General features: G+C 40.1%; 1 protein-coding gene across 1 annotated transcript in view; it reads right to left on the bottom strand.

Moving 5' to 3' along the window:
* Positions 1–22,098, bottom strand: part of ZBTB40 (zinc finger and BTB domain containing 40) — a 79,917-nt gene that overhangs the window by 36,007 nt on the left and 21,812 nt on the right. The window contains exons 2-3 of the mRNA XM_032759224.2: positions 4,476–5,240; positions 3,598–3,731 (exon numbers count right to left, since the gene is read on the bottom strand). Coding sequence (XP_032615115.1) covers positions 3,598–3,731; positions 4,476–5,172 — 831 coding nt within the window. The 5' untranslated portion in view covers positions 5,173–5,240. The remainder of the gene's footprint in view (positions 1–3,597; positions 3,732–4,475; positions 5,241–22,098) is intronic.

Here is a 22,098-nt window from a genome sequence, read left to right as displayed (position 1 = left end):
CACATCCAGGAGTAGACTATTCTTAATGTTAAGCTGTTCTCAAGTTATGATTAACCAAACAACAACCAATCACAAGACACCACTCAAAGCTCTTGGGGAGCTAAAAATGTATAAACAGAAAAACAAAATACCCCAAACAAACTGTAAAATTGTACGGAAATGTGAAACAATGTTGTTCTAAGTGAACAGCTCTTAAATGCGCTCATTGCTGAAGCCTTATGGTGAAATCTGTAATTTGGCGACTCCTGTGCATACTTCCCCCAAAATAATCACACATGTGGCAGGAATTCTCTGCTGTCAAGATACTCTTTAAGGACAGGGATCAAGTCTCATTGAAGTTTCTCTGCCTAGCAAGCGGCTCAGTCTGGCACATATCAGTTGCTCAGTAAACATCTGCTAAATCAAAGGGTAAGCAAATGAGGAAAATGGGTATTCGGTGGCCTCTCATGCCACTGAAAGGTGCCAGCACAGACATTATGACATCTGCCATCACACACTAAGAGTTTTGTAAGCCATTCACTTCTCCAACTATGCTTCTCAAAATGTAATCTACAGGTTCCAAAACAGCAACCCATGGGGAGCCTGTTAAATATGTAGATTCTCAAGTTCTAACACAGCCTAAGAATCAGACACTATGGAAATGGGTTCCGGAGGTATACATTTTAACAAGCACCTCAGATGATTTTTCTATACATTGCTAGAGACTGATTGCTTCATACTAGACACTACCCCTGCAGTACAGGAAGCTACTTCCTCTAGAGACTGTTCTAGAAAGTGATTGCTTCAGACTAGACACTGCCCTTGCAGTTTAGGAAGCTACTTCCAAATGGATGGTGGTACCTATCTGAAAGCATGCCTTACAAATTAAGCTTAAAGTAACAGCAAACCATCTCATGTGTCAGAGTAAATGGCCATGGCACCAGGATATTATAAGGCATTCAGTGAAAAGGGGGTTTCAAGATCTATTAGGTCTAAAAATACTGAGTTAATGTAAAAACAAACAATAGCGGGTGTTACCTACTGATCTCCTACTGAGTGCCTGGCATTTTACTATGAGTTTTATATAAATAATCTTAATTCACAATGACCCCATGAGGTAGGTGACAGTATCCCCATTTTACAAACGAGGACACTGAGGCTTATAAAGATGAAGCTGCCTAAAGTCACAATGCTAGTAAATAGTAGAGGTGGATAAATGAATTGTATATCCACACAATGCACACAACTCAGCAATAAGAAGGAATGAACACACAACAGCAGGGGTGTACCTCTGTAGAGTTCACAGAAAAAGAAAAAAGGAAAAAAAAAACATGGATGAATCTCAAGATACTTATGCTGAATGAAAGCCAGACAAAAAATACATACCATATGACTCTATTTATACAATACTCTGGAAAATACAAACTTACGTACAGTGACCGAAAGCAGACCAGCGGTTACCCGGGGCATGGGTAAGTGGAAGGGGCAGGAGAGAGGGGTAGTACACAGGGACAAGAAGAAACTTTTGGGGGTGATGGAGATGTTTACCATCTTGACTTTGGTGATGGTTTCAGGGTATATACCAAAACTAATCACACTGTACACCATACCTATGTACAGGTTACTGCATATGTCAGTCATAGCTCAACAAGGCTGTCTGAAATAAAGTACGAGAGACAGACAGAGAGAGCAGTAGAGGCCCAAGTACAAAGCAGCAGCTCCCTAACTCTCTATTTAATCTTATGTTCTTAAAGTATCTGTTCTCTTTTTCTTTCTGAAGTTCAAAGATTTATTATGGACTGTAACAGAATCGGCTTTAAAAACAGCCACCAAGTGATTTGCAGAGCTCCTACTCTGACCTCTCAAACTGAGGAAGAAATAACATAAGCCTATAATGATCACCAACAGCAAATCAGTGTTCTTTTAAAGTACTATTAATGATATTGCCATCAAAAGATTAGAACAAGAAATGGAAAAAAAGAAAGAAATGCTGAACGAATGCAGTATAACAGACATTTCTTCATCACCTGTTACATGCCATATACTTTTAGGTACCAATGTTAAAAAAAATGCATAAGACACAGTTCAACTAAGTATAAAGGTGACACTAATAGCTTGAGTATTGCTGATCTAAGGAATAATGTCACTCCTCTGTAGCCAAAGTTAAGTGGAGAGGAAGCCTTAAGAGAAAATGGTGTGTCTAGAAGCTATCAAGGTAAAAAACTAATGACAAAAATGATGGATTTAACAGTTAAGAGAACATGCAAGTGCAAAAATATAAAACCATAATGTCCTTCAGCGTAATCAGTACAAAGAGTACCAAGGATTTATGACTTGAAACCTCCCAAAGAGAACCAAGGATTTATGACTTGAAACCTCCCAAAGAGAGTCATCAGGATTAGCCTAGCCTTGTAAATAGCATGTCTCCCAAGAAAACAATGTATAGCCAACTGTCAGTTAACACAGCTAAAATAAATACTAGACCTTGAATTTGTTTTTTTAAAAAGTTGCTATGAATCAGGAAAACATTTAATTATTAGAAGGCATGTATTACTTGAATTAAGACAAAATTGCCTATAGCAACATGGGAGGACCGACCCACACTACCCCCTACCAATCAGAGGAGCAAGCCTGCTGGGGCAGTGCCCTCTCGCTCTGCCGGCAGCCTCTCAGAAAGGGGAAGCAGGGCTGGGAGAAAAGGGAAATAAATGGAATTCTAAATTGGTTGTGGAGGCGAATCCTGCAGGGTCAGGTGTGAAGAATCAAGTATTGAGCGATCACACAGGTGGGAATGCGTCTGAACTGAGTTACTTAAAAAAAGAGGTCAGCTAAGAAAGCATGATATTCATTTGGCAGTTTCGTGTCAGGCGATTCCGAAACACTTATACATATATGCATCACTTTTACCCTGTTGGGAGGCAGTATAACTCTGTGTGTAAGGGAGCAGCTCTGAAGTCAGAATGCTGAGGTTTCAATTCTGGCTCAGGGTCATATGAGCTCTGTGACCTTCGCCAAATTACACTACCTCTTTGAGACAGTTTTCTCATGCATAAAACAGGACTTAACAATAATATCCACACTGATGATTTTTGTGAAAATTAAATGCGGTAACACATATGCCAAGCTTAATACAGGGAGTGTTCCATAAATGTTTATTTACTACTACTGTTTTTATGTCTGAAAATGGCCACTGTTATTCCTAAATATTGGATGCATTTTACCAATAATTTATAAGTTTATATAAAGTCCTTTTGTTCATGTTTTGAGTATCTGTTGTTTTAATTTTAATGGTTTAAGTCTCAAGTTTGCAGTTATACATGGCTACCTTCTTAATTTTATCTGTGATTAATCAGGAGGAAATGGTATGATCAGTTAAGTATCCTGGATCAAAACTGGTTAGAAGCTAGGATTCTCCTGGTGATCAAAATGTAACGTCATTCTGAAAGTATCCTGCCTAAGTACTTTTGCAAGACTGCCCTTTAGGGAATAAATGTCAAAAAAAAATTTTAAGTTTCAAAACACTGAAACCCTGGGCTATTTCCACCCCATGTGAAAAGTGAGTAAGGTATCCTGAGAACACTAAACTAACAAACAAGTACAAAAGTCAGAGGTGCCTACCTCCTTCTGTGGACCTTTAATTTCTGAACACACTTCTAGTTTTTTTAAAACATCCTGGGTAACCATGAGTGCATCTGAGAAGATACCTTCATTTTCTAGAAGAAAATTCAGCTGGTAGTGTTTCCTTTCACATGCTAAATGTAGAACAAAACAAAACAAATCAGAAATTCATTACTTGAAATAAATTTTTACAAGTTTAAGCTGTCTGAGCACCTTCAGGTCATATACTGCACTTAACTGATCTCTAACTAGCACATTAGTTAGGAATAACAGAAAACAGTATCTCTCACAGCTTCCTCCTTTGTGCTGTCCTCAGCCTAGTTAAAACAGCAGATAATCAGCAGGACGCGGTGGCTCACGCCTGTAATCCCAGCACTTTGGGAGGCTGAGGCAGGTGGATCACGAGGTCAGGAGTTCGAGTCCAGCCTGGCCAACATGGTGAAATCCCATCTCTACTAAAAATACAAAAAATTAGCTGGGCGTGGTGGCACATGCCTGTAATCCCAGCTACTCGGGAGGCTGAGGCAGGAGAATTGCTTGAACCCGGGAGGCAGAGGTTGCAGTCAACTGAGATCATGCCATTGCACTTCAGCCTGGGCAACAGAGCAAGACTCCGTCTCAAGAGAAAACAAAACAAAACAAAACAAAACAGATAACAGGCACATCATTATTCCAATACTGCTTTTCTGCTCTGTAGTTCATGTTTGGACTTTCAATGTTCAAAAACACAGACACTTTTAAAAGAAGAATGGCCCAGTACGGTACTGCACTGAATTTTGGTTTTCTACCTAACAGTGGTCTTTGATAAATGTATTAATCAAACATTAAAACTGATAAAGATCATTGAAAACAGAAGGATGGATTATAAAACAATTTACCTGGTTCTGTGCTTGTCTCCTTTGCCTCACTAAAGGTTTGCACAGCAGGGGAGGGGGAACAAACTTCAGCTGTGGTAGGAGTCGCCACTGGGTTTTCTGCATTCCTCTGGCTCTCCTGGGCTGTGGGAGAATTCACACTCATCTCTTGTGAAACTGAATGGGCTGCTTCCTCAGTCTCAGCTTTCACAAGGCCCCCTGGAGTGGCAGAAAGCTCTGGGGAAGAATGAGGCTCTCCAGCACCTTCGGATGAAAGGATTTCTACTTGAGGCTTCTCTGGTTCCTTTCTGACTGTCTCTGAGGATGGCACAGAGACATCCCTTACCAGCTGACCCTGAACGGAGCAGTTTACAAGGCTGGTCAGAAGATTTTTGCAACTAACAGCTACATCAAACATCTGTAGACTGTCTGCTAAGGAGATGATTTTGGAGAAGTTGTGCTTGCCCACAGGTAGTTTGCCCGTGTACATCATTTCCAACAAGAGCGCAAACTCCTCGGGGCTCACCACAGATGCATCGATGGAGATGGTATCTGTGTTATCCAGCAGGGTTTTGAACAGGAGGCTGGCAGCAGCCAGGACAAGCTTGTGAGCCCTGAAGTAAATGGTACCAATGGAGATGGTGCAATCACAGAACTGCTGCTCCTTGCACAGAGTGTAGAGCTGCTGCAGCAGCTGCCGGCTGTAGTTGGGGAGCTCCATTGCATCAACTCTGCCCCAAGAACTGCTCTTCCTCTCCTCTCCTAGAGTCAGCTTTGGGAGGACAGGCCCTAGAGAAACCCAAAAAATACCAGGTTAAAACTTCAAAAAACCACAGGGAAAGGCCTTGAATGAAATGCTGAATGAACAGAAAGGCATTTCACTCATTCATCCAACAAATGTTGCTTAATAGGGAGGAACAGTATGCCAGGTATACTAAATCAATAATGATCATTATCATTATGTGTTTAAATATAGGAAAGAGTCTGTGCATAATGCTTTGTATGGACGATCTCATTTGATTCTCACAATGATTCGGTGGAAAAGATATTATTTCCTCCCCATTTTACAGATGAGATTGGAGCTTTGATGGACCAAAAAATCACCCTAAGGAAAAACAGCCATCTCACTGACTTCAAAGCTCTAACTACACTACCATTCCTGCTCCCAAACAGCTCTCAGCTACCTAGAGGAGAAAAACATGTAGACGGAGACTTACAATACAATGTCCTTGGCTTATTCAGTCTAGCCCTAACAATGGATGGAGGTCATCATTCTCTTCCTCTGAAAATACATTTTTCACTTGGTTCTCCTTCTCACTCACTAGCCATGCCTTCCCAGTCGCCTTGGTTGGGTCCTCTGCGTCACTGCAACCTTTAAAGCTTGAAGTGCTCCAGGACCCAGTCATCCCACCTCTTACCTTCCCTCTCTTCTGATTCCACAGCTTTGAAATATCATCTAAATGCTGACAGCTTTCAGATTTATGTCTCTGGCTCAGGCTGTTCCTCTGAACTCCTGACGTAGACCTCCAACTACCTATTCGACATTCCAACTGGAACCTGGTTTCTGAAGCGTAACATATCCAAAATTCTCCTGCCGCTTTCCCACCTCACAGCAATTCTGTCCTTCTAGTTCTTCAGACTAAAACCAAGTCATCCTTGACTTTTGCTTTTTCTCATACGCCATATCCAAACCTTTATAAATCCTGTTGGCTCTACCTTCAAAACATATCCAAAATCCAACCGCTAATTTCCTTCACTGTCTCCTCTCTAGTCAGTCCAAACTGCCATCATCTCTTACCTAGATTACTGCAGTAACCTCCTAATTAGCCTCCATGCCTCCATCCTCCCCTACTGCTACCCCTATCTCATCCTATCTTCGACCCAGTAGGTGGAGCAATCTACTTAACACACAGCCAGATCTTGCTGCTTCTTTGCACAAAAAGCCTTAAATGGCTTCCTGTCTTAGAGTAAAAGTCAAAGTTCTTACAATGGCCTAGCAAGCCTTTAATCATGATCTGGCTGTCATCGGCTCCTAACCTTATCTTTTACCACTCACTCTCCCCCTCCCCCGTTCTGCTCTGAGAACTCTGCCTTTCTTGCTGACCTGGGAATATACCAAGCATGCTCTGCGTTCTCTGCCTCAGGGCTGAGCATGCTTAGTATATCTGTGCCTGGCTGGCTGGCTCATTTCTACCAGCCCTTTGCTCAGAGACCATGTTAGCAGTAAGGCCTTTCCTGACCATGTTTTTGCAACAAGCAACCTCCCCTCCAACCTCAGAATATCCCACTCCTTTGTCTGCTTTGTTTTTCAGCATAGCACTTATCGCCTACTGACATACTATGTTTTTATTTGTTATTATCTATCTTCCTTCACTAGAATGTAAGCTCCATTAGGGTAAGAACTTAATTTTATCACCTGCTGTATCCCAGTGCTTAAAATTCTGCTTAACACAAATACTGTTGATTACTTGGTAGAATGAATAAATAACTAAAAGACAACATAATGATGGATTTGTACACAGAAACACAGTTTGGGGGACAGGAGAGTCCAGGAGTTAGAGTAAAGCTTTGAGGGAATAACAGCTGACCTGTGTCTTAAAAGAGACGGACACAGAGATGAGGTAAAAAGAATGGGAGGAAAACGCAATCCTGGCAGGGACGCCTGCATGAGGCATGCAGATAAGAAAACATCCCGTGGTAGCAGGCAGGAGGATTAGGAACTGAGATTATTACTGGAACATAAAGCAGGGAATAGGAGTGTTAAGAGATGAATCTGGAGAGGCAGACAGGGGTGTTGGCCACAGAGGGATATGTAGGCCATGCTTACGAGCTTGGAGGTTATCCTAAAAGCAATGAGCAGCCATTGAGGCGTTTGAAGGGCTTTAAGCAGCAAAGTCATGTGGTCAGATATGCATTTTAAATATACCACCTAAGTAACATGTGTACAGAATTTGAGGGGGATAATGCTGGAGACGGGCTCTATTATTGCAGGAGATCAGGAGAAAATCAATGAGGGCTTCAAGCAGGAGAACTGGTAATAGGAGAGAGCCAAAACACACTGCGAAAGTATAGCTGTCATGACCTAGGGGCTGAATGGATGTGAAGGACGGAGAGCAACAATTCCCAGGTTCCTGGCGTGGTGAGTGGGTGGATGATAAGATGATCCAGATAATACAAGAACAGACAGTTTAGGGGAAGAGACGTCTAGTTCAGTTTTGGGTTTGAGGAACTTATCCTTGAGGATCTTTGAGGAAATTATATAATCTCACTTGTAAAAGAAAAAAGTACGCTAAGAAAAGACTGGAAAGACATATGTCAAAAAACCAGGAATTGCTTTTGTTAGAGGATTATGGGTGATTCTGTTTCCACTCCACCATTTCTACATTTACTGACACTGAAATTGACAGATAAAAATATAAATAAAAATATTTCAGAGTTCCAGTTTCCATTCTGGCATGTTAGGAGCTTAGAAGTCACTATGTCCTAAAAGCAAACAAACTGAACAAACTGAAAAATCAACAACTCTTCTTTAATTCATCAGAAAAGAAAGGTCACAGGGCAAATCACTGTCCCTAAAATTAGAGACAGACAGGCAGACACAGAGAATCACAACTTAATGAACAAAAAACACAAGCCAGGTACAGCGGCTCATGCTTGTAATCTCAGCACTTCAGGAGGCTGAGGCGGGCAGATCACTTGAGGTCAGGAGTTCGAGACCAGCCTGGTCAACATGGCAAAACCTCGTCTCTACTAAAAATACACAAATTAGCCAGGCATGGTGGCGGGCACCTGGAACCCCAGCTATTCAGGAGGCTGAGGCAGGAGAATAACTTGAACCTAGGAGGCAGAGGCTGCAGTAAGCCCAGATCACACCACTGTACTCCAGCCTGGGTGACAGAGGGAGACTCCGTCTCAAAAAACAAAACAAAACAAAAACAACATATGAACAAAAGCCTCTGTAGGAACAAGTGCCAGGTTAAGAAAATCTGAAATGCAATCAAATCACTGGAGGCTCAGTGTGCACAACTCTGAGAGTTAAAAACTCTGGGGGGGATTCAGCCATAGGGGCCCCCCCAACACTTCTGTGAGCTTTACCTCCTAGAGCTCTAACAAGTCCTCACAATGAATAGTGAAGAAAAATCCCCTCTTGCTTCCAGCAGCGGGAGAGGGAAAAGGAACCATTTTGAAATCTGCCAGAGCACTCTGTTTTTAACAAGGCCTGCCTTCAAGAAAACTATTTTACAAGAGCCTAACTGGCTACAGTTTTCTCAGAGCCCAACCTACCTGGAGAAAAACAAATACCCAACTCCAGCTCCCTCCAGCCATCCTGTACCATCTAAGGAGCAAAAATGCCTGACAGCACTTGGGAAGTTCACAGCCCAGGCGCACAAGCTCACCAAAAGATTAAGACTGAATCCCAGGACTACAGAAAGCTTCTCCTCCCCTGCACCCTACTACCAAATCACTAAAGGCCTAGCTACAGCAGTTCCTTTTATGCAGTACATTATGTCCACCTTTCAACAAAGAAATTACAAGGCATACTAAAAGGCAAACAGACAAAACCCAAAAACAGTTTGGAGAGACACAGCAAACTTCAAAACCAGACTCAGATATAGCAAGAATGTCCAAATTAGCACACCAGGACTTTTTTTTTAAGACTATGATTAAATAGCTTTAATGGGAAAAGTATAAAATATGTAAGAATAGATGGATAATGTAAGCAGAGAAATGGAAATTCTAAGAAAGAATCAAAAAGAAATGCTAGAGATAAAAAACACCATAACAGAAATGAAGACTGCCTTTGATGAGCTCATTAGTAGACTGGAAATGACTGAGGAAAGAATCTCTTAGCTTGAAGATGTAACAATCCAAAACGAAAAAGCAAAGTAAAAAAAGAAGAAAAAAACAGAACAGAATATCTAACAGTGGGAAGACTAGAAAAGAAATAACTAATGCAAAATGGGGACACCAGAAGGGGAAGAGAGAAAAGCAGCAATATTTGATGCAATAATGACTGAGAATTTCCCCAAATTAATGACAGACACCACATCACAGATCCAGGAAACTCAGGACATTAAGCCTAGGCATATAGTTTTCAAATGTCAGAAAATCAAAGATGGCCATGGCAACAAAGAAAAAAAAATAGACAATACAATTTATTAATATCAGTATCACTGTATACCCCATATACATTAAAAATATAAGGTAATTTATGAATGTCCACAAATATAACCTAAATAAAATGATCCAAATTCCTTGAACGATGCAATCTGTCAAAACTCACACACACAGCAATAGACTATCTGAATAGGCCTATATCTATTAAAGAAGGTGAATCAATAATAACCTCCCCAAAGTGGAAGCAACAGGCCCAGATGTGTTCACTAATGAGTTCCACCTAATATTTAAGAAAGAAATTATACCAATTCTCTACAAACTCTTCCAGAAGATAGAAGCAGAGGGAAAATTTCCCAACTCATTCTTTGAGGCCAACATTAACCTTCTACCAAAACCACACAGAGACATTACAAGAAAAGAAAACCACAGACCAATATCTCTCGTGAAGATAGATGCAAAAATCCTCAACAAAATATTAGCAACTTGACTCTAAGAATGCCTAAAGAGAATTATACATCATAGCCAAATGGGACTTCTCACAGGTATGCAAGGCTGGTTCAACATTCAAAATCAATTAATGTAATCCATCGCATCAACAGGCTAAAGAAGAAAAATCAGGTGAACATGTCAACGGAAAGATGCAGAAAAAGCATCTGGCAGAAATCCAATGCCCATTCATGATAAAAACTCCAACAAACTAGAAATAAAGGGGAACTGCCTCAACTTCATAAAGAACGTCTACAAAAAACCTACAGCTGTCATCATTCATAACGGTGAGAAACTCAGTCTTCCCACTGGGATTATAAACAAGGCTGGGATATCCCAGTTCACCACTGATCTTAAACACTGTACTGGAAGTCCTAGCTAATGCAACAAGACAAGAAAAGGAAATAAAAGGTATACTGATTGGGAAGGAAGTTAAAACTGTCTTTGTTTGCAGACTACATGATTGTCTTTATAGAAAATTAGAAATGACAAAAAACCTCCTGGAACTCATAAGAGATTATAGCAAAGTTGTAAGACCTAAGGTTAATATATAAAAGCCAATTGTTTTCCTATATTAACAGCAATAAGGTAGAATTTGAAATTAAAAACTTTACCATTTACACTAGCACCCCAAAAAGAGAAATACTTAGGTATAAATCTAACAAAATATGTACAAGATCTATATGAAGAAAACAACAAAACTCTGATGAAAGATATCAAAGAACTTAAAAAATGGAGAGATAGCCCATGTTGTTAGATAGAAATATTCAGTATTTTCAGAGACTCAGATCTTCCCCATGACCCAAATAGCTAACTCAATATTGAAGGAGAAGACTGAAGTTGGAAGACTGATACTGACTTCAACATTTACTATTTTAAAGCTACAATAATGAAGACAATGTGGTATTGGTGAAAGAATAGACAAGTAGATCAGTGGAACAGAACAGAAAGCCCAGAAACAGACCCACACAAATATAGTCAATTCATCTTTGACAAAGGAGCAAAGGCACTAAAATGAAGCGAAGAGTATCTTTTCAACAAGTGATGCTGGAACCAACTGGACATTCACATACAAAAAAATGAATCTAGACATAGACCTTACACCCTTCACAAAAATTAACTTAAAATACATCAGAGACCTATATGTAAAATACAAAATTATAATTCCTAGAAGTTAACATAGGAGAAAACTTAGTTGACTTCAGCTATGGCAGTCTTTTTAGGTACAACACCGAAGGCACAATCCATGACAGAAATAAATTTTGCTCCATGAAAGACAATGTCAAAAGAATGAAAAGACAAGCCACAGACTGGGAGAAAATATTTGCAAAAGACACATCTGATAAAAGACTATTATCCAAAATACACAAAGAACTCTCAAAACTCAACAATAAGAAAACAAACAACCCAATTAAAAAATAGCAAAAGACCTGAACAGACACCTCATCAAAGAAGATATGCAGATGACAAATAAGCATATGAAAAGATGTTGTACAAGGTATGTCTTTAGAGAACTGCAAATTAAAACAACAAGATACCATCACACACCTATCAGAATGACCAAAATCCAAAACACTGGCAATACTAAATGCTGACAAGGATGTAGAGAAACAGGAACTTTCATTCAATGCTGGTGGGAATGCAAAATAGTACAGACATTCTACAGATTAACAGTTTCTTACAAAACCAAACATACTCTTGCCACATGATCCAGTAATCACATTCCTTGGTAATTACCCAAAGGGGTTGAAGACTTATGGCCGCACAAAAGCCTGCACATGATGCTTATAAAGCAGCTTTATTCATAATTGCCAAAATTTGGAAGCAACCAAGAAGTAGATATAATGAATAAACCGTGGTACATCCAGACAATGGACTATTATTCAGTGCTAAAAAGATATGAGATATAAAGCCATGAAAAGACAGGGAGGAAACTTAAATGCATATTTCTTTTTTTTTTTTTTTTGAGATGGAGTCCCACTCTGTCGCCCGGGCTGGAGTGCAGTGGCGTGATCTCGGCTCACTGCAAGCTCCGCCTCCTGGGTTCACACCATTCTCCTGCCTCAGCCTCCCAAGTAGCTAGGACTACAGGCACCTGCCACCATGCCCAGCTATTTTTTTTGTATTTTTAGTAGAGATGGGGTTTCACTGTGTTAGCCAGGATGGTGTCGATCTCCTGACCTCGTGATCCACCTGCCTTGGCCTCCCAAAGTGCTGGGATTACAGATTACAGGCGTGAGCCACCGCGCCGGGCCTTAAATGCATATTTCTAAGTCAAAGAAGTCAATCTGAAAATGCTACATACTTTATAATTCCAAATATATGACGTTCTGGAAAAGGTAAATATATAGATAGTAAAAAAGACCAGTGATCGCCAGGGGTTAGAGGAGAGGGAGGGATGAATAAGCAAAGCACAGAGGATTTTTAGGGCAGTGAAATTATTCTTCATGAATCTACAATGGCAAATATAGGTCATTATACATTTGTCAAAACCAACAGAATGCACAACACCAACAGTGAACCCTGATGTAAACTATGGACTCCGGGTAAGAATGATGTGTCAATGTAGGTTCATCAGTTATAAGAAATGTACCAATATGGTGTGAGGCATGGATGGTGGGACAGGTTGTGGATGTGTGGAGAATGGGAGTTGGGAGGGATCTGCAAACCCTCTGTAATTTCTGCTTAATTTTGCATGTACCTCAAACTGCTCTAAAAAATAGTTTATTAATGAAAATAAAGATTTGCTGAAATAAATATAAATGTTTCAGTTCTAACTACCCCAAGCCCCTTCTATACCATGTACCTAATATTGTTGGGCATTCATGAGTTCATAAGATTTTTTTCAGCTTGCTCAAAGAAAATCTTTAAGAATGTCTACCCTTACTTTTTGAATACAGTCTGTTTTAATCTATATTATAAAAATGCACATATATTTTTAAACAAATGAAGAAACAGTCCTAGGAGGTAAGTGGCTTTTCTCTAATAGAAGTAGCTCTAGTAGGGGACTGGAATTTTTATCTCTTGGTGTTTTATGGAAAGAGGGAGGGAAATTCCATAAGATTTAAAACTAGAAAAACATTTTTTAAAATTTTAAATTAAAATTTGAGAAAACTCTTAACAAGAATTCAATTTGCAAATAACAAAAGATCATAAACAGGCACTGATGAGGTTTTTCTAGGAAACAAATTACACCAATGTAATGTGATTTTTTTTCTTTTTTTTGGTAAAACAAGACATAAGTCTTATGGATTACAGTAAACCAAAAGACTTACCTGGACATACATTAGATCTTTTTAAACATTCTTATTAGTAAGAAACAAGTGACTGGAATTATATTTTCGGGATGGACTCAAACTTAAAAGGTTGCTTTTAAGTTTCTGGGGAGGGTACCCACATCAGGTTAAACAAGAGAAGATTCACCCAAGATGCGGAGGGAGATATTTCGAGCATTATGTGGTCAGGGCTGTTTAATGTTTTTGTGAACAACTAAATAAGAAGAGAAAAAGAAAAACTTCAGCAGAATGAGTAACTGGGCAAGGTTAAAAAGAAAACTGAACCTAATTATCTGGCTTACCAATATATAGATACTAAAAAGATGATTATAAGCTTGAGCAATGAAAGGAAAATGGGAACCGTTAAGGCCTAAAACATTCAAGGGTGGTCAATGGCTACATAATGAATCTAAGTTGGCAATGTCTAAAATTGAAAATTTACTGAGATTAATGCAATAATAATTAAAAAACAGACTTTTGGCAAAACGGCACACTGAGCTGGAGTAAATGGCTCTTTTTCTCCCACTACAAACACACAGAAATGCTGGATAAAACATAAAAATGCTTTTAAAATACACAGGCTTGAAAAAAAATTAAAGAAAAGAAATCCCTAGGTACCTGAAATGAAAGAAACATCAAAATCAAAGCTAGAACAGTAAGTGGGAATTGAGACCATGGTGGCCCACAGGGGTTTCAAACTCCTGTACAGGCCTTAAACTGCGAGGAGGAAGCATTAATACTCACATGGAGACTGCAAATGTAGCTTCAGGCAGGTAGAAGGTGGGGAGTTAGCACTGAGACCCTTGCATAAAGCCCAGAGCCTCAAATGCCGATCTTTCCTTGATATGCAGTCTCAAAAATCTGCTCACTGGCTCAGGGAAACGGCAATAAAAGTTGCTTATTATCTAGGCCATCAGCAGGAGAAAAGGTAAAACGCATGCCTATGCCATACAGAGGTATAGCATCCAAATTTATACTCTGTATCATACAGGAATCTCAAGTCAAGAAATTAACGTAAAAACTGGTCTCTAGCATGCAGCAGAAAAAACACAGGGACTCACATAGAGAAAAAGAAAAACACAGAAAAGGGCAGGGCGCGGTGGCTCACGCCTGTAATCCCAGCACTTTGGGAGGCCGAGGCAGGTGGATCACTCGAGGTCAGGAGTTCGAGACCAGCCAGCCAACATGGTGAAACCCCGTCTCTACTAAAAATATAAAAACTAGCTGGCATGGTGGGGGGTGCCTGTAATCCCAGCTACTCAGGAGGCTGAGGCAGGAGAATTGCTTGAACCCAGGAGACGGAGGTTGCAGTGAGCTGACACGGTGCTACTGCACTCCGGCCTCAGCGACAGAGTGAGACTCTGTCCCAAAAAAAAAAAACAAAGAACTTACAGGACTACAAAATTAAGTCACTGAAATCCATCAATGGATAAATAGATTAGACGAAGCTAAAGAAAAAATGTGTGATTAGGAAGAAAAGTCTGAGAAAACTGCTTAGAAGGTAGTAGTTAAAAAGAAAATATGAAAAAGAGGTTAAGGGACATAGAAGATAAATGAGAGAGCCAAACATGCATCTAATAGGTGTTTCAGCTGGAGACACTGGAGAACATGTGGGAGAAGCAATTTGAAGACATATCTAGGAATTTTCTAGAATTAAAGAATGAGTTTTAAGAATAAAAACTTCAAAATATCAACACAGAAAAAGAAATTTAAGCAAACCAAGAGAAAACACATTACTTACAAAAGAATGACAACTAGGCTGATACAGACTTCTCATTAATAATAATAGATGTAAAAAGAAAATGGAGCAACAGTTTTCAAATATTAAGGAAAACACCAATCAACCAAGTATCTATATGATAAACTATCATGTCAGGCTGACTTTATAAACAAACATAAAAGACTCAGAGACTGTCACTGAAAGAATTACTATAAGAAGGCAACTGAACCAGAAAGAAAGGATAAATATGCTAAGAAAAAGATAGCAAGCAGCAAGCAAAGAATTATTAAACATCGTCTCCACTAAAATAATTAAAATCAGAAAGACTGATAACACCAAATGTTGGTAAGAACGTTGAGTGACCAGAACTCTTATACACTGTTGGTGGAAGTGTAAAATGGTACACCTACTTGAAGAACAGATTGGCAATTTCTTATAATGAAGACTAGACTATTATACATACAAGAACATGGATAAAATTTTAAAAATATGTTATGTCAAAGAAGCCAGAAACAAAAGAGTACATACTATATGATCCAACTTATAGAAAGTAGAAATACAGGCAAAACTAATCTACCATGATAAAAATCAGACAGTGGTTCTAGAGGTGGTATGAGTAGTAAAAACATTAAATGTAAAGAGACACCAAGAAACTTTCAGGAGAATGGAAAAATGTTCTACATCTTATTTTGGGTCATGGTTACAAGAGTAGATATTTGTCAAAACTCTTCAAATAAAACACTTAAGATTATTGTAATGTATGTTAATTATATCTCAATTTAAAAATTACTTAATATGTTAATATATCTAAAATGCACCAACGTCTAAAAATGAGTATGGGAAGGGGAGATTAAAAACAAAGTAGAATAATGACAATCATTGTAGCTACCACGTACTGAGTGCTTACTATGTGCTGGGCACTGTTCTAAATGCTTTGCATATATTAACTCATTTAATCCTTTCAAAACAACCCTATGAAGTGGGTACTCATCATCTCCATTTATAGGTAAGAAAATTATAGCACAGAGCCGGGTGTGGTGGCTCACGCCTTAATTCCAGCACTTTGGGAGGCCGAGGTGGGCGGATCACGAGGTCAGGAGATCAAGACCATCCTGGCTAACACGGTGAAACCCTGTCTCTACTAAAAATACAAAAAATTAGCAAGGCGTGGTGGCGGGTGCCTGTAGTCCCAGCTACTCAGGAGGCTGAGACAGGAAAAAGGCATGAACCCGGGAGGTGGAGCTTGCAGTGAACCAAGATCACGCCACTGCACTCCAGCCTGAGCGACAGAGCGAGACTCTATCTCAAAAAAAAAAAAAAAAAAAAATCATAGCACAGAGAGGTTACATAACTCACTCAGGGCCACACAGCTAGTATGTGGCAGTGTGGGGTTCAAAATTGGGCAGTCTGACACAGAGTTCTGTACTGTTAAACACTGTAATCCACTGTCTCTCTGAAATTAAAAATCAACAACAACACAAAAAGTGAGAGAAACTAAAGTTAGGGTGTTCTAAGAGTCAAGGACGACAAAATAACACCTTTAGCCTCTGTTAAGTAAACTATGTTTATGTACAAGGATATAAGGGAATAGAAGCTGAATATTTACAAACGAGGTATAGAAGAGAATAAAGAAAATGTGATTAATCCAGTAGTAGGTGGGAAAGGGGAAGAAGGAAGGCAAGAAAAGTACGGTAAACAGAAAACAAATTAAGATGGCTGGGCACGGTGGCTCACGCCTGTAATCCCAGCACTTTGGGAGGCCGAGGTGTGAGGATCACTTGAGATCAGGAGTTTGAGACCAGCCTGGCCAACATGGTAAAACCCCATCTCTATTAAAAATATAAAAATTAGTTGGGCGTGGTGGCAGGCACCTGTAGTCCCAGTTACTGGGGAGGCTGAGGCAGGAGAATTGCTTGAACCTGGGAGGCGGAGGTTGCAGTGAGCCGAGATCATGCCACTGCACTCCAGCCTGGGCGACAGAGCAAGACTCCGTGTCAAAAAAAGAAAAGAAAGCAAGCTAATTAAGATGGTAGAAATAAGTCCAAATATATTACTCATCACAATAAACAAATATTAAAGTCTCTTGTTAAAAGGCAGAGATCCTCTGATTGTTATTTCTTTTTTTTTTTTTTTTTGTGGGACGGAGTCTCGCTCTGTCACCAGGCTGGAGTGCAAGTGGCGCGATCTCAGCTCACTGCAACCTCTGCTTCCCGGGTTCAAGCTGTCTTCCTACCTCAGCCTCCCGAGTAGCTGGGACTACAGGTGCATGCCACCATGCCCAGCTAATTTTTTGTATCTTTAGTAGAGACGGGGTTTCGCCATGTTGGCCAGGATGGTCTCGATCTCTTGTCCTTGTTATCTGCCCGCCTTGGCCTCCCAAGACTGTATTTCTTAAAAGCCAGCTCTATGTTGCTTATTAGTGTGTGGGTGTATTTACACTTAAAACAGTGCCTAGCATATTGTAAGCACTGTATGTGTTAGCTCTTATTATTGGTACTGAGAAAAGCTATGAAATCATCCTCATTAAACAGTTTTGAAACTAGCCATCTGACTTGATAGCTTAAGTATTTATCTGTAAATAAACAATTAAACTAGAATCTGTACATACCACTTTCAGGAACACAATTCTGTTATTAAATAAATATATATAATCATGAGGGATACACTAGTGATTTGGGGGCTAAGGAAATACACTATAGAGGCTAAACTATATTTTGCTCATGTCACAACTGAAATGTGAAAGTCTCTAATATATAGTTTACTGTTTCTGCCTAACTTTCTTTGCAAGGAAGTAAATGGAGGAGACAGAATATAGCACTAGATGTCATGTGGTGAAAGGGCGCTTTCCGGAGGTAAGAAAGCATAGTGGAACACTGCATGTTGGAATCTCGAAGTCCTGTAGACTCAGGTAAAGAGGGAACCTAAATTATGTTGTTAAGTACTTAACTGAATTGCTAGGCTTGAGAAAATTGTCAAAGGTCCCATGGGAAGAACGTTTAAGCAACAGAAGAGTACCAGAAAGATGAATGTTCCTCAAAGGAACAATATTAAAGCCTCAAGAAAAGACTATACTGATATAGAATAAAGATACTTAGAAAGAGGAAACTTAATTGGCTGAACCAAGTGCCGCATAATGACCCAAAACACAAATGGGAATTCAACACAAAGTAGAAACTAGGCCAGCTTTCTAAAAGGAGCACAAAGAATATTTATTCATTTAAAATTTTATTCTGTCTACTTCCAAAAAGGATTTGAAAGTTTGAGGGCTAGGCGTGGTGGCCCACGCCTGTAATCCCAGCACTTTGGGAGGCTGTGGTAGGCGGATCACTTGAGCCCAGGAGTTTAAGGCCAGCTTGGGCAACACGGCAAAACCCTATCTCTAAAGAACACACACAAAAAACTAGCCAGGTGTGATGGCACGTGACTGTAGTCCCAGCTACTTGGGAGGCTGAGGTGGGGGATCACTTGAATCTGGGAGGCAGAGGTTGTAGTGAGCTGAAATCATGCCATTGCACTCCAGGTTGACAGAGTAAGACTGTCTCAAAAGAAAGTTTGAGGATCCTCTAAGTTATAAGGAAATAACAGTCATACACAGGAGAAAAACCAGAAAAAGTACAAGTGAGAACTAAGTCATCGTTTGTACAAAACATGGAATCCCTTTAATGAATAGTGAGGAAAATACTACTAAATATTTACAGTCTCAATCTACGTTGCTTAAATCAATAAAGTGGATGTTCTGTAATCCACAATTGCTGGCAAGTTCCCTAACAAGACAAAAGCCTTTGCTGCTACTACTAGAGGGTAAGGGGCTCTCTTCTGTGCCTCAGGGAACTGGACCTGATATTCTCCAATTTATTGTACTAACTTTCCCCTAAGTCTTCAGCCAGCAATACACACATGTCCTCATACCAGTCAGTGGTAACATACATAAATAATTAACTATCTGTGGGTCAACTGCCCACCATTTACTCAGTACCTTGCTAGGTGCTGTGTGGGAGCAAAAGGAAAGGTAAGTAAAACAAGATCCTTGTCCACAGGGAGATGGTAATCCAATACTGAATCCAACACTGGAATGATTGAAAAGAGAACTCTTAAAAGAACTCAATCCACAAGAGACAAGAAGAGGGAAAGGAAGAAAAGGAGAGGAGAAAAAAAACAGATTAATCCCAGTGAGTGGCAAAGGAAGGACTAAGGCTGGTAATTTCAAGGTTCAATTTCAACAGACAAGGTGAAAAGAAAAAGAATTGCAGACAAAGAAAGAAACACCAACCCAGACCTAAAGAGACATACTTGGCACATATGCTGGAAATAACATATGCTTGCAGGCAACTGGCACCGCACCTGGCTTTGGAAAGGCACCTGATAAGTAACTGCTATCGCTGTTAACGGACACTGGGCTGGCCAGAGTAGATCTCCAAAAACACCCATGTAAGACGAAGTATGGAGCATGAGTCCAGACAATGGCAGAGGAACTTAAATGCTTGCTTTCTGAGAAAGGCACACTGAACTAGGAACAGCATAATTAAAGCACAGCTTTGCTAGTGACCGGCAGAACGGACTAATAAGGGAAACGCATTAGCACTAGGAAGGAGTAACAGGCTTCCTATATATATTGCCTCCCAATAAACAATTGGAGGTTCATGAAGCAAAAGCTAGACCCACCTCTGCCTGGATTTCCGTATTTCAATATCCAAGAGAGAAAAGTCATTCTAATTCTTGATCAAGGTCTTTGATTCTGTCTCCCCTAACAATTCTGCACCCTCCTATGGGCAGACTTATCCCATGGTCTGAGACATCTTTTTGGGTGTTCCTGCTTGATGCAACCTTACCTGTTTGGTTTTTTTATTGTTGGTATTGGTAATCCCTATCTTCTGAACAAAATCTTGACTTCTATTTTGAGGCCTGGGCTCTGCTGGAACCAGAAAGCTGAAAGGGACCTTGGAAAGCCCTATTCATTGCTTTCACTGAACAGAAGTTCATTACTTTATCTATCACGTACTCTTGTCGCATGACCAAATGACCTTAGTCCAATCTCCTTCCTTTTTAAAGGAGGAAACTAAGGTCCTGAGAGGCTGAGATGCTCTCTGATCCTAGTCTGTTTTAACCTCATGGCTACTTAGTAGCTCACAAACAACCAGAGTCAGGTGCAATAATAGGCACTCTCAACATAATTAGAGCAAAGATCACACATTCAGAAACAAGAAATGGGGGGTTTGCTACACACAAAAAGATGACTTAAAATGTAAGGTATCTAAGGGATCAGCTAAGTTAAAAGAGAACCCTTAGCAATTATTTCTGAGGATGCAAGGAGGATTGGCAAGGTTAGGAAAGGGTGACTGTAGCTTTTAGTAGGCCCAGATTTCTCAAGTTCAAAAGCTGCTGTAATTTGGTCTGTTCTCTTGTACTGAGGGCCTGAAAGGCAACAACGTGGAGTGTAAGAGATGCAGATTTCTGTATTTCACACTCCTGGGTTCATGATAGTATCTCTCACATGTATCATCATTGTTTCAAATGCTTTCACTGTCATCATGATTCCTTCCCAAATGCTAGTGTGCTTTGGTTCCACTCCCCAAGATTTGGAGTGATACTCGAATGGCCTGTATGCCTTCCTAAGGTACATTCTATTGTAGTCATTGGGAAATCCAGGCAGCCAGAACAGCTCTGAAGAATGCCAGCACTGAAGATTCTAAAGGGTGTGAATCAGGCATAAAATTCACCTTTGGGGATTTGGGAGGCTGTCTAGTGAGCTCTGTTGTAGATACCAAGTAGGGATGATGCTAATACCACTTTGCTTATATACTGGGATTTACAGCTCATAATCCCACTTATCCTTGTTTTACAGATGAGGACTAAGGCTCAGAGATGTTAACTGCCTTGCTAAGGGCCACAGCGCTAATAAATGGCAAAATCCATACTTGAACTCAGGTTTCAATTCCTAAGAAATGGTTCTTTCCTCTGTAATGCCAAGGCCTCACTGAATGCTAAGACTTAGCTACCACTTTTACAGATAATTTCTCCCTTCTAAGAGCTTACAAGCCATTAAGAGTATAGCCATCAACGCTTGGTTACTTAAAATGAGCAGTTACAGTCTCATCCTGAGGGAACTGGTCAGTGAGCCAAACACATCCACTGCCCTATCCGCTCAGGAGACCATGTTTTCCTCAATCACCAATTCACACCTCATGGCTGGGTCAGCCCTAATGATATCCTGCATTCTCTTTTCATATTCTAAATAATACTAGGATATTATTTATCAAATAACCACTAATAGCTACTGATATTTAAGTGCTTTACTATGTTTCTAAGCTCTTTCTCTATATCACCTCTTTTAATACTAACAAGCCAGCAGGACAGTCAAACCCAATTTACAAATAAGCCCCTGATAGTGAAGTTAAGTAACAGACCTGAGGACATATAGCAAATCAGTAGAGGAACAGAAATTTTCATACAGTCTGACCCGAAAGCTCATGCCCTTTAACCACTAGAACAGTTTCTCACACATTAATGTGCATAAGAATCACCTGCGGATCTTGCTAATGAAAAGATTCTGATTCAGAAGTTCTGGGTGGGGCCTCAGACTCTGTTTTTAATACGCTCCGGGTGACCCGGCTGTTGTTGGTTCAAGGAACCATCCCTGAGTAGCAAAGTGCTGCCTAACAATGCCTAATCTCAAATCACACCTAATTATTATCAAACATGTTTTAAGCAACACTTCACCTCTAGAAAGTCACAAGTCACCCTCAAATCCCTCTTTCGCACCTGCCCTTGGCTCCAGACAGAAAAACAATGTCCAAAGTATCTCTGGGAATAAATCCATACGACATGGAGGATCCTAACCACCAGGCCTTAGGCAAATAGCTCTGTGACCTCCTGGTACCAACCCAAACTCTTTTGGAATGCATTCCAGCAGCCTATCTTCTAGGGCCCCAGGCTTTGGCCAGTTGCTGCCAAAGTAACTAGACCTAACAGGATCCTGTGCCAGGACACACTGCTCCTGATCTAGGAAGGGGTCAACCAGACCTAGTTAAGCCTCAAAGGACCTAGAATG

This window comes from Hylobates moloch, unplaced genomic scaffold, assembly GCF_009828535.3.
Source record: "Hylobates moloch isolate HMO894 unplaced genomic scaffold, HMol_V3 SCAFFOLD_9, whole genome shotgun sequence".
In the NCBI taxonomy this organism is placed as follows: Eukaryota; Metazoa; Chordata; class Mammalia; order Primates; family Hylobatidae; genus Hylobates; species Hylobates moloch.
This window is presented reverse-complemented; position numbering and strand designations above follow the sequence as displayed.